This window comes from Salvelinus sp. IW2-2015, linkage group LG26, assembly GCF_002910315.2.
Source record: "Salvelinus sp. IW2-2015 linkage group LG26, ASM291031v2, whole genome shotgun sequence".
Classification (NCBI taxonomy): domain Eukaryota; kingdom Metazoa; phylum Chordata; class Actinopteri; order Salmoniformes; family Salmonidae; genus Salvelinus; species Salvelinus sp. IW2-2015.
Genome location: NC_036866.1, coordinates 46970089 through 46983890, shown reverse-complemented (window position 1 = coordinate 46983890; position 13802 = coordinate 46970089). Strand labels below are relative to the sequence as shown.

General features: G+C 42.5%; 1 protein-coding gene across 3 annotated transcripts; it reads right to left on the bottom strand.

Moving 5' to 3' along the window:
* Positions 1–4069: 4069 nt before the first annotated feature.
* ldhbb (lactate dehydrogenase Bb) lies at positions 4070–13341 on the bottom strand. Of its 3 annotated transcripts, none has more exons than XM_023972052.2 (8): positions 13258–13341; positions 10089–10225; positions 9340–9457; positions 8957–9130; positions 8148–8321; positions 5890–6007; positions 4550–4673; positions 4070–4337 (listed from the first exon to the last, which is right to left on the bottom strand). In XM_023972052.2, the coding sequence occupies exons 2-8, from the start codon at positions 10215–10217 to the stop codon at positions 4170–4172; spliced, it is 1005 nt and encodes a 334-aa protein (XP_023827820.1). In that variant the 5' UTR covers positions 10218–10225; positions 13258–13341; the 3' UTR covers positions 4070–4169. The 3 variants fall into 3 exon arrangements, with proteins under 3 accessions (XP_023827820.1, XP_023827821.1, XP_023827819.1); XM_023972053.2 differs by having other exon boundaries at positions 13246–13302; XM_023972051.2 differs by lacking the exon at positions 13258–13341 and adding an exon at positions 10777–10917.
* Positions 13342–13802: the final 461 nt, after the last annotated feature.

Below are 13802 nucleotides of genomic sequence, written 5' to 3'. Positions count from 1 at the left end.
ACCCTCCTTTTGAAGCTTCCAGTCTGTTATTCGAACTCAATCAGCATGACAGAGTGATTTCCAGCCTTGACCTCGTCAACACTCACACCTGTGTTAATGAGAGAATCACTGACATGATGTCAGCTGGTCCTTTTGTGGCAGGGCTGAAATGCAGTGGAAATGTTTTTGGGGGATTCAGTTCATTTGCATGGCAAAGAGGGACTTTGCAATTAATTGCAATTCRTCTGATCACTCTTCATAACATTCTGGAGTATATGCAAATTGCCATCATACAAACTGAGGCAGCAGACTTTGAAAATTAATATTTGTGTCATTCTCAACTTTTGGCCACGACTGTAGATGCAAATACAATATTTAGTAGCGAGCAACTGAAGACATCCTATAGAAATTCAAGTAAGTAAACTATTTGCCTAAATATAGGGATAATGATGTGCTTTGATATACTGTATCGGAGAACTCTTCTATGCTTAATGCATTATTGAATGTTATTTTCATTAATAACCGGTGGTTGAAAGAGTAACAATGGCATGATTATTCTAATTCTCATTTTGTAGGAACATGTACCCTTTTACGCATGTATATTGGTTTGCTGTGGTGCTTTTACAGTAGCATAAAAATATTTTTCTCAAAATACTTAATGATATAAAGACGACATTTTATTGTTAGTTTTCAGACCTCAACGACTCTTTTGCTCGCGCTACTCTTGGTTACATTAATGTCTCATCCTTGGAGCTCGCCCCAGGTAACCACATTTTACGCATCCTACAGACCGCTCAAAACTAGAATTTGGGTTGATTAAAAGTGCATTGAATAGAAGTTACAATAACATCTATTGCCTGTACTTGGTTTCAGCGGAGAAACTGGACTCCTTGGGCGATACTGTACTTAAAAGGCGCGCGTAAGAAAGATCTTTCTCTTTTTATGCATACAGTTGTGTAACGGCTACGGTTGTCCTTATGTAACAGTTTAACTTTACGTCGTCCCCTCGCCCCGACACGGGCGCGAACCAGGGACCTTCTGCACACATCAACAACAGTCACCCACGAAGCATCGTTACCCATCNCGAACCAGGGACCTTCTGCACACATCAACAACAGTCACCCACGAAGCATCGTTACCCATCGCTCCACAAAAGCCGCGGCCCTTGCAGAGCAAGGGGCAACACTACATCTAGGTTTCAGAGCAAGTGACGTAACTGATTGAAACRCTAGTAGCGCGTACCCGCTAACTAGCTAGCCATTTCACATCCGTTACACTTATCGTTAGGCAATACAATTATGTGTGCATTTGTTCCATATTGTGAATATTTAATTAGTATGTAGTGGCCTTGTGGTTAGAGTGTCCGCCCTGCGATTGGAAGGTTGGGARTTCGATCCCTTTGCCAAGTCATACCAAAGACTGTAAAAGTGGGACCCAATGCCTCTCTGCTTGGCACTCAGCATTAACGAGAAMGATTGCTGGTTAGGCCCTGCRATAGACTGGCGTCCTCTTCAGGGTCAAGCTGCCTCGCGCTACAGAAACAGGCGATGAGCCGTTCCGGCTCGTTTGTGCAGGGCTACTTACATGTAATTACATTATTGTTGCCAAAGTTACAGAAATTAAAGGGATTTTGATAACTATGTGTAAAGAGTGGTCCACCAGTTGTATGAAAGGTTTAGCAAAATATTTAGAAGGACAGCCCATGTATGGGTCCCAATTTGTTAGAGCGAGGACACTATCGTTTCATATCAGAGGGCAGAAAAGGGGACGCTTTACAATTAGGTGAGCAATGAGCATGATTCTCTCTCCATTCTAGCTTCCTCCACAGCACATTTGTCCCAATCAGCTGAATATGTGTGGATTGTATGTGTATTGCTCGATATGAGTCGTGTGTGTGTGTGTGTGTGTTGTCTCTTCAGGGACCCGCAGTGAAAACACAGATTGGTCTCCTGTTGCATCAGCTCTACTAAAACTTCTGTCATACATATTTGTTTTCTTTCCGGTCAGGGAAACTCAGATCTATATTTTCAAGACCAACCAATGTGGAAAACCAACTATGTGGAACGATTTAATGTGAGCGTCTTTATATGTTCTGTTGATGCGTCTAATACCAATTAGTTATTTTTTTGAGCTCATTGAATAAAATTATATTCCATAACTTGCAGCAAATGTCAATTATTAAGAGAAATCATGTAATATTTGATGRTCCAATTGTATTGACAGTCTTCTGCTGGACTAATTTTTAAAGGGGTTTCCCTTCAAAGTCAACACTGACAGGTGATTAGAAGAAAAAAAACATGTCTATGCCTGTCCTCGGGCTACTTACAGTAACTCTAGTGACACAGGACTGTCACGCCACCATAATTAACAGCAGTAACACCCCTCAACACCATTCAGACCCACTTCACCATGGTCACACGATGTTTACATTCTCCTCACTGTGAGAGGTTGCCCCATCACACTGATGTGGGATGACATGACAGACACRTTCCTACTGGTCAGACTGAGGGCACACGCCATGGTGTGTTGTTAGGACAAGTACTGTGACACTCCAGTACATACTGCAATGTTTGACACCCTAGAGCTCAATCTGAGCACGAATGGGAAAAAAACTGTTGCTGTACATAGTATATTGTGTTTGTACATGCATGTATGAAATTATCATGAAAATACAGAAATTATGCTTCTAAATCTGAACCAAATAAATTGTTTATTAATAACGGTTTCAATCATTCTGAAAACAAAGATTGAGGACTTTATTCATTCCAACACCAATAAACACTTTTATTTTACACATCCAACATGATTAATAACCCTTCACTTTAAAAAGGGAAAAATGACTGAAGCATTTGCTGACATCTGAATGATACATRGTTTTTATATAGCCTAGCACTTTTCCTGGTTTTTATATAGCGCTTTTTCAGGGAAACAAAGACGCTTCCATCTGCACCTTTTCCTGTTAAGCAGCCACGTGCAAAGTAACCCTAACACCTAACGCGCTTGACAATGAGACCAAACACCCAGATGTCAGGAAAGCTATGAAGATTACAAGTGTGAAAGATAACAGCAGTGACACTGTGAAAGTGTATTTTTGGAACCGTGTCATTTAACCGTGTGGCTCAGTTGTTAAAGGGCAACTGCACTTCCTGATTATCTCTCGTTTTAGATTTGGTTCATTAGAAATGCTAGCAGCCATGACTGAATTGAAACTTGAGTTGGTTTCGGGGTCTGGTATGATGTGGGTGTCTTGTGTGTGTTTGCAGGTGGGAAGAGTTRGTCAAATTATTTAGCCAATTAGMTTCAGCCAGCTGGTGTGCGACTATGGCAAAGTTGGTTTCTCTTTGGATAGCCTATCTCCGGGGCTAGTTATGGACTGTCAACAAATTACAATGTAAAAGACAATATTTTCACATTGAACACCTTTTAGTTTTCTCATCAAATGCGTTCAATATTTGTATATACATTTATTTAAATTATAATTAGTTTGAGGTTTTTAAGTCATTGACATTTTTAGCTGTTGGAATTAACATATTGGCCCATGTACATTGTGTAATTTACTGATGGTCCCTAACTAGCCCAATATGGATATCCAAAGTAAACACAAATTTACCATAGGCATTAAGATTGGATCATTTGCAGCTTCACCTCCCGAATTGATGATTAATTGAGTGCTGCCAGCTGTGGGCAGGAACGAAACAAACCCAACCTTCATTTACGTTGTGATGCAGTCACGACCACAAGTCTCACAACATTTTGGATGAGACTGACTTTATGACCAAAAATTATCCCATTTACACTTTGTTGTAWATTTGCCACATAGGCGGTTTTATACATGAGAAGTTGTTTTATAGGGGCAGTTGCTCTTTAAGAGCGAGGCTAGCAATGCAAAAGCTGTGGGTTTAATTCCCACACGGATCAAAAACACATATTAGAACTATATGCAATCACTGTACTGTAAGTCGCTTTAAATAAAAGCGTCCGTCTGCTAAGTGGCATATGTTGAGTAATAGGTGATAAGGAGAGTTGGGGCWATGTCCCAATTATCTCTCCTTTCTCCCAAAGTGTGCACTTGATTTTAGATTTGTGGGAAGTAGTGAACGAATGCACACTAGAGGAGAAAGGAGATATTATTGGGACACACCCTAGGGGTTGAGTGGAATGTGGCGCCCCTTGGTGTTCTGTTAGTGTCGCTACACGTCAGTCAGGTCCTTCTGGATGTCCCACAGCGTGTCAGCGCTCTGTTTAATTTGGCCGATCTCGTCATCCGTCAGGGTCATGTTGATCACGCTGGCCACGCCCCCAGCATTCAGCACGCACGGCAGGCTCAAGTACACCTCGTCATCGATCCCGTACATGCCCTGTCGAGCAACGGCATCATCTTGACTTTTGTGCAAAGGTGTGCATATGTCTATATGCCTGTTTGTTTATCGGTTACATATCTGTTGTGTAAGCATTTACATACAACAGACTGTGCGTTGTCAGGGAATAACCGCACACCTCCAGTGGTGTGAGAAGGCACAAGGCCAAGTGTGCGTGTGCATGCAGTACGTGTATGGAGTGTGTCTCTCACCTTCACCATGGTGGAGACAGGGTGGATCCTGTTCATGTTCCTGATGAGGCTCTCGGTGAGGTCAGCTACACTCAGGCCAATGGCCCAGTTAGTATAGCCCTTCAACTTGATCACCTCATAGGCACTGGAACACACAATTACACTTTTTATTTTAGTAGGCTTGAGGTTTGAGAAGCGGGCCAGTAACCAGACGGTTGCCAGGGAAAAATCTTGTGGAAGTGATCAGGCTGCAGTTGTGCCCTTGGGCTCAATATATCCAGGACTCCATTACAGTGAGAGAGCCAAACTACAKGTATGAGAATGACTCAAATACACTTAGAAAAAAGTGTTCCAAAAGGGTTCTTCGGCTGTCCCAATAGGATATTTCTTGGGGGTTCCAGGTAAAATTCCATGTAGAACCCTCTGTGGAAAGGGTTATACATGGAACCCAAAACAGTTCTACTTGGTGCCAAAAAGGTTTTACCTGGAACAAACAAGGGTTCTTCAAAGGGTTCTCCTATGGCAGCGTTCCCCAAACTTGGTTCTGCGGACCCCAAGGGGTGCATGTTTTGGTTTTTGCCCTAACACTACACAGCTGATTCAAATAATGAACTCATCATCAAGCTTTGATTATTTGAATCAGCTGTGTAGTGCTAGGGCAAAAACCAAAACGTGTTGTCCCCAGGACCGAGTTTGGGAAACCATGTCCTGATGACTCCTGGCTGTCCCCAGTCCACCTGGTCGTGCTGCTGCTCCAGTTTCAATTGTTCTTCCTGCGGCTATGGAACCCTGACCTGTTTACCGGATCTGCTACCTTGTCCCAGACCTGCTGTTTTCGATTCTCCCTCTCTCCCTCACCTGCTGTCTCGAACCTCTGAATGCTCGGCTATGAAAAGCCAACTGACATTTACTCTTGAGGTGCTGACCTGTTGCACCTTCTACAACCACTGTGAATATTATTTGACCCTGCTGGTCATCTATGAACATCTTGAAGAACAATCTGGCCTTAATGGCCATGTACTCTAATAATCTCCATCCGGCACAGCCAGAAGAGGACTGGCCACCCTTCAGAGCCTCTGGTTCCTGTATAGGATTGTTGCTAGGTTACTGCCTTTCTAGGGAGTTTGTCCTAGCCACTGTGYATTGCTTGCYCTCTGGGGTTTTAGGCTGGGTTTCTGTAAAAACACTTTGTGACATCTGCTGATGTAAAAAGGGCTTTATAAATAGATTTGAATTGTCCTATGGGGACAGCCGAAGAACCCTTGTAGGTTCTAGATGACACCTTTTTYCCCCCTTAAGAGTCTATACAACAAAAGTAATAGAGGTAATAGTTTGTGTTGGTACGGTGCTGTGTACATTACCTGTCAACCACCTGTTTGTGAGTCTCCTTCCAGTTCTCCTGGTCAGCATCAGTACCGATGTCAGGGTTCAGTGTCTGCAGGTTAACACCTGCTACGTTAGTGCCGCTCCACACAGGGACTGGAACACACACCCACACACACTTAACCTTATTACCTGTTATCCCCTTAAAGGCCCAGTACAGTCAAAAAAACGTGATCCTGTGTTTTATATATATTTCYACACTGAGGTTGTAATAATACTGTGAAATTGTGAAAATTATGATAATGCCCTTTTAGTGTAAGAGATGTTTGAAAAGACCRGCTGAAATTTTTGCCTGTTTTGGTGGAAGTGAGTTTTGGCCTACCTAGTGACATCACCAGGCGGTAAATGAGTTAATAGACCAGTAAGAAACCTCTGCCCATAACAGCTAGTTCTCCCCTCCCACTCCCAGACAGTCCTAGACAGTCCTATTGCTAAGAAGCTATTTTGGACCATTTTAATTAAAAACAATTACAGTAAGGTACTTAATTGTTACCCAGAAATGATTTGATATTGATATAAAAATAGCTGCATTGGACCTGTAGGGTCCAGACAGTCCAGATTAACAGATCTGTCCCTCACCTTTATCACAGTGACCCTCAAGATTGGGGTCGCTGCTACTTATAGTCTAAGAATTCASTAGCACATTTGAATGGAATACACACTGCGTGTGTATTCTTTAACACTTTTTGGTTACTACATGATTCCATATGTGTTATTTCATACTTTTGATGTCTTCRCTATTATTCTACAATGTAGAAAATAGTAAAAATAAAGAAAAACCTTGGAATGAGTAGGTGTCCAAACCTTTGACTGGTACTGTACGTACGTATGTGTTTATGGTTAATAAATTGGACAAATGTATATTATATATTTTATATTTGAGATTCTTCAAAGTAGCCCACCTTTGCCTTGATGAGAGCTTAGCACACTCTTGGCATTCTCTCAACCAGCTTCATGAGGTAGTCACCTGGAACGCATTTCAATTAACAGATGTGTCTTCAATTAATTTGCAGAATTTCTTTCCTTAATGCGTTTGAGCCAATCCGTTGTGTTGTGACAAGGTCGGGTGGTATACAGAAGATGATCTTTTACCAAATATGGCTAAGTCCATATTATGGCAAGAACAGCTCAAATAAGCAAACAGAAACGACAGTCCATTACTTTAAACATGAAGGTCAGTCAATCCGGAAAGTGCCAAGTTTCTTCATGTGCAGTCGCAAAAACCATCAAGCGCTATGATGAAACTGGCTCTCATGAGGACCGCCACAGGAAAGGAAGACCCAGAGTTACCTCTGCTGCAGAGGACAAGTTCATTAGAGTTACCAGCCTCAGAAATTGCAGCCCAAATAAATGCTTCACAGAGTTCAAGTAACAGACACATCTCAGCATCAACTGTTCAGWGGAGACTGCGTGAATCAGGCCTTCATGGTCGAATTGCTGCAAAGAAACCACTACTAAAAGGACACAAATAATAAGAAGACACTTGCTTGGGCCAAGAAACACAAGCAATGGACATTAGACCGGTGGAATGTGTCCTTTGGTCTGGAGTGTCTTTGTGAGACGCGTGTGCGTGAACGGGCGATCTCCGCATGTGTGGTTCCCACCGTGAAGCATTGAGGAGGAGGTGTGGTGGTGTGGGGGTGCTTTGCTGGTGACACTGTCAGTGATTTATTTAGAATTCAAGGCACACTTAACCAGCATGGCTACCACAGCATTCTGCAGTGATACGCCATTCCATCTGGTTTGCACTTAGTGGGACTGTCATTTGTTTTTTAACAGGACAATGACCCAACACACCTCCAGGCTGTGTAAGGGCTATTTGACCAAGAAGGAGAGTGATGGAGTGCTGCATCAGATGACCTGGCCTCCAATCACCAGACCTAAACCCAATTAAGATGGTTTGGGATGAGTTGGACCGCAGAGTGAAGGAAAAGCAGCCAACAAGTGCTCTGCATATGTGGGAACTCCAAGACTGTTGGAAAAGCATTCCAGTTGAAGCTGGTTGAGAGAAGGCCAAGAGTGTGCAAAGGGTGGCTACTTTGAAGAATCTAAAATCTGATTTGTTTAACACTTTTTTGATTTCTACATGATTTCATGTGTTATTTCATAGTTTTGATGTCTTCACTATTATTCTACAATGTAGAAAATAGTAAAAAATAAAGAAAATCCCTTGAATGAGTAGGTGTGTCAACTTTTGACTGGTACTGTACGTATGCACGCACACACACACACTCACCACTGGTGTCTCCGTGTTCTCCCAGGATCCATCCGTTGAAGCTGGTAGCATGGATGCCCAGTTTGTCGGCCATCAGGTAACGGAAACGGGCAGAGTCCAGGTTGGTGCCGCTGCCGATGACACGGTGCTTGGGCAGGCCGCTCAACTTCCAGGTCACGTAGGTCAGCACATCAACTACAGCCAGGGAGAGATTTCTGGGGTTAGACTTCCATAACAAGTTGTTGGATGAACACTACTGTATCTGGTGTGTGAGTTTGTATCTGTGTTAGTGGTCCCGTGTGGCTCAGTTGGTAGAGCATGGCACTTGCAACGCCAGGGTTGTGGGTTCATTCCCCACGGGGGGACCAGGATGAATATGTATGAACTTTCCAATTTGTAAGTCGCTCTGGATAAGAGCGTCTGCTAAATGACTTAAATGTAAATGTTAGTGTGTATCTATGTGTGTGTAACTGGGATGTGTAAGCGTTTGCATTCAAGTGTGTGTAGGTACTACAGTATATGTAGGTGTGATTGTCTGCAGAGCCATATATTTATATATCTAAATTAATGGCTCAGTCTATGGTGTCTGTGTGTGAGAGTGTACTTGGTGTGTGTTTATTTAGGTGTGTATGTACCAGTGRAKGCTGGTGGGAGGAGCTATAGGAGGACGGGCTCATTGTAATGGCTGGAATGGAATRGAGTCAAACATGGTTTCCATATGTTTGATACCGWTCCAWTAATTCCATTCCAGCMATTACAATGAGCCCGTCCTCCTATAGCTCCTCCTACCAGCCTCCACTGGTATATACAGTATGCATATGTGAGTGTACCTGGGTTGGAGACCACGATGATGATGCACTTGGGGGAGTGTTTTATGATCTGAGGGATGATGTGTTTGAAGATGTTGACGTTCCTCTGAACCAGGTTCAACCTGCTCTCTCCCTCCTGCTGACGAACGCCCGCTGTTACCACGACGATACGAGAGTTCGCCGTCACAGAGTAGTCTGACCGTGGRAGAATATCAAATCAATGAGTACTGTATATCAGAATAGTGCATTCATACATTTCCTTTTCACCCTTTTCCCCATCTCCCTTTCATACACTTCCCCTCTCAGTGAGAGTACTTAATTTAACACACAGACATTTGACACGCAGATGGTGTCCATCTTGGTTTTCTGGTTTCCTGGTGCACAATTGCACTACACACTCTCACCTTTGCTGGCGACTATCTTGGGCGTTTTGAGGAAGAGGCTGCCRTGCTGCAGATCCATCATCTCTCCCTTCAACTTGTCCTCCATCACATCCACCAAGGCCAGCTCATCAGCCAGCTCCTGAAGAGAGAGAGAAAGAGAAGGGGGKTAAGATGTGATGAATGTACAATGACTGTGCAGTTATTCTTTCCACCTTGACTTCACCATGATGGGCATTTGAGGAATAAAACTATATTTCAAACCATTGACCCATAATGTCTTTGCATGACTTCAAAAATAAGTTACTCCTAACTCATTGGCCACATTGCTGCAAGCTATCATCCTGAGAAAGAATTATGTTGGTAACACTGCCTAGGAATAATACTCTCTTTATAACAGATTACAAACACATTTATAATCCCTTCTGAGCTAATATCAGTCTAAGCAATGATAGTCAATTACACATATTCTGCATGTCTAAAAGCCTGTTTTATAGTTTAGCAATAAAGTATTGAACATTATAATAACACTGTAATGAGGAGGGAATGGATGGACGTGTAATATTGAGAGAAGATCAGTAGGCAGAGCGTAAGCTTGCCCTGAGACATGACAGTAGACTCCTATGGCATCTGAGGAGTCTACAGCCATGTCTCAGGGCAAAGGGTAATCCAGTGTCAGTGCAATAGACTAAACACTATAATACTGTAGCACTAGGGGGTAAAGTAGGGGCAGTAACCTGACAGGAGTATAAACACAGCAGGTCTGGTCTTACCCTGAGCAGGATACTGACAGCACAGGCCATGCCCACCTGGCCGACCCCCACCACGGTCACCTTGTTCCTGGCGGGCTCAGGGGTCCCACTGAACAGGGGTGTGATGAGCTTCTGAAGGATAGAGGCCATGTTCAACGCTATGAAGAGAGAAAGGGGAAAGTGAGGTGGAGAAACAGAAGTGGTCTTTCACACGTCCAAAGACATACAACAAATGGTCATCTGTTTCCTTTCCTTTCCCTCTGTAGCTTCGTTGGTAGATCGTGACTCTTGCAACGCCAGGATAGTAGGTTCGATTCCTGGGACCAACCATACGTTAAAAAAATGTATGTATGCTAGGATGTAAGTCGCTTTGGATAAATGGCATACATTATAAACCCTATCAACCAAGCTGGCCAAACACGTTGGTCGACCTTGGTAGGGTGAATTTAGGTTTCACTAAATAAGTAATGCATTCATAAAAAAACAGCCTGCGTTGCTTTAAAACGGCAGGCTGGCAGCACTGCACGGAGATTACAGATGACGGTTTTGTACATTTGATTCTACAGCTCGTAGTCGTATGTGGCTTTCACCTCCTACACCCATTTCTTACACACACATCAACATCTGAGCCGCAACCCTTATAACCGAGCAGAGCTGATACTAGCAGGCCACCCTGAACTTCCCCAGGTATAAGACAACAAATACTTGCTTTGTTTGACGATGCTCCGAGCTGCGAGGTATAAATACCACCATGTAATCAACATGTCAGACTAGACGAGAGCTACGGTGCCTTCCCCCTGCATCCACAACACCTCACACAACGGCTGTATCCAAATCCAGACAGGGCAGGTGGGAGGAATCAGATAGGTGAGCTGCGGCACTACAATCAGTGCATGTGACACAGGCCCAAAACGAGGGTGCACTACAAAAAGCGCCACAGTGACGGCACAGAGTTCTACTGTAGTTTGCTGCGGCTCTTCCTCTCCTCCCTGTGCTCCAACGGCCTGGTGAAGGCTCTGCTAATCGGATGCCAAATTTGACTGCAGACTGTTAAAGGAGTTATCCTGTAATCCTGTAATGTCACAGGCTCCATCTGGTGCACTTGTCCTGCTTATCTGATGACTATAGACGATATGTATCCAGTATATGGGCAGTGCTAAACAAACTGGGATATATGCATAGCGCATAATGTGTTATAAAGAGGGTTTTAATTCCTAGGCAGTGTTACCAACATAATTCTTTCTCGGGATGATAGCTGCAGCAATATGGCCAATGAGTTAGGAGTAACTTGTTTTTTAAGTCATGCAAAGACATTATGGGTCAATGGTTGAAATGCAGTTTTATTCCTCAAATGCCCATAATGGTGAAGTCAAGGTGGAAAGAATAAAGTACAGGGTAGTGCCGCAAAATGGTCAATCTATTGCAAGTGAATGTTGAATGACATCGTCCTCCAGCCACGGCGTGCATAAATACATTGAGCTATAATTCGCTTGATCCTTATCCGTTTGGCAAGGTCATCCGTGTAGGCCATGAACAATGCATTGTTTCAATTATAATATTTTGGATTACTAGAAAAACAAATATAATTGTCCATGCCGTAAAGATGATACAAGGCAGGCCAATACAATAGTCAGATGAATGAGATGGGACGACCACCGTTAAATTTGCGCAATCCATAATCTCTTGGGCATGGCGCGTCGCCAACACATTCAATTTCAAAACAGTCCCACTTTCTCAAAGTAGACAGTCATTCCATTATCGCTCAATCTGCTAAATAGACAATATGGCCGAGGGTAGACAAAATACATTGGCAGAGACGCATAACTTTAAATAGATATCCAAAGAATATGACGAGGCGCGAGTACATATTTGAATCATAAACTTTATACACAATCTTAAAAGTATTTTTGTTTGGACAGGCAAGAAAATTCTAGAATGCGATGCGAATTTTATTTAGGCTTAACACAAATATTTCAGTATCTCAGCCGATTTCATCTGGGTTTATAATAAATAGGCTTTAGTCTATTAATAATCACCACAATTTTATAAAGCACGATACACTAATCGTCCATAACATGACATTCAAAACTAATTTGAAGGAAAACATCTTCAGTACACACATCSCTTTTCCTTGATAAAAATTGCCCTGTCTCAGAGAATGCACTGCGTGGGATTCTGGTTGCTCGTCAGTACGTGACGGCCTTGTCCCAGGCTGGATTTAAAGCGGAAGCTGTCGCCAAAGAGATAGATGCGACAATTAAGCAGTGCGGTAAAGTACTTAGATAGTACTTAAATACTGTTACTTAAGTAGTTTTTTTGCAGAATCTGTATTTGACAACTTTTACTTCACTACATTCCTAAAGAAAATTACGTACTTTTTACTCCATACATTTTCCCTGACACACAAAAGTACTTGTTACTAGCAGGTCAGGAAAATGGTCAAATTCATGCACTTATCAAGAGAACATCCCTGGTCATCCCTTTTGCCTCTGATGTGGCACTCACTAAACACAAATGCTTAGTTTGTAAATTATGTCTAAGTGTTTGTGTGCCACTGGCTATCTGTAAATTTAAAAAACAAGAAAATGGTGCCTTCTGGTTTAACATAGGGAATTTTAAATGATTTATACTTTTTCAATATTTTAGAAATTACATTTACTTTTGATATTTAAGTATATTTAAAACCAAATACTTTTACTCAAGTAGTAAATTATTGGGTGAATTTCACTTTTACTTGAGAAATGTTCTATTAAAAGGTATCTTTACTTTTACTCAAGTATGACAATTGGGTACTTTTTCCACCACTGCAATTAAGTAGACTTAAGTTAGTTACACCTCACATAACACCCTGTGTACTGTGTTCACACTTAAAAATACATGTTCCTGTTGCTTTTTACCGGTCCTTCTGTATTAGCCTTTTTCTTGCCAATCAATGACATCACGAGGCCTTAATCAGGATACCACGATTAATCAACTAATAGCCTAAATATCCAGGGTCAATAGGCTGATTGAAATTGCAGCAGTGCATCATATAGGCTCAGGTAGCCCATGTACAGACGGGTATTGCACACCATCATAGGTTAATAGTGCATGCTTCGCATACTTGACACCCCAAAATCAGACACTGGTCACCACTGCTCTTTCACTTGCTCCAAAATCTAAATGAAAGTATATTTACATTAAGTCTTACCCTTGGCGTGTCGTCTTCTGTCTCCTAGTCCTTTCTCCTTGTCTGCCTGCTGCCTCCTGAGTGTAGGTAATCAACTCTAAGCCCTAAACTTCCATCCCCCACAGGAAGTGTACTGCCTCTGTAATGGGTGACCTGACATGTCAGCTGTTTGAGTACTTCACCATGAGACACTCTTTCGAATACCAAAATGCTGTCCTTACCTCTTTATCTGTACTGATCTGAAAACCCACCCCAATGATGAACTTCCACCAGTTCACCTGTCAAGCCTTTTACAATAAGTGCAGAAGGAGTCAACGGATTTGTCTAGGGACTCATCTTCCTGAAGGATTCAATCCCCTCCTGGATCAAGATCCCAGTTGTCAAAGTTGTTTTGTGCAATTAAAAATGGAACCCCTTGTGCGCACTTCTGGTAATACTGTATACCCCGGTATGGTACACAAACCGGATGAAAATCTAGATACCACCCAACCCTATAAATATGTAGTTTTAGGTGACGGCGCAAAAAATCTGACTGTTGAAAGTTATCACAGCCCCATATTTAAAAC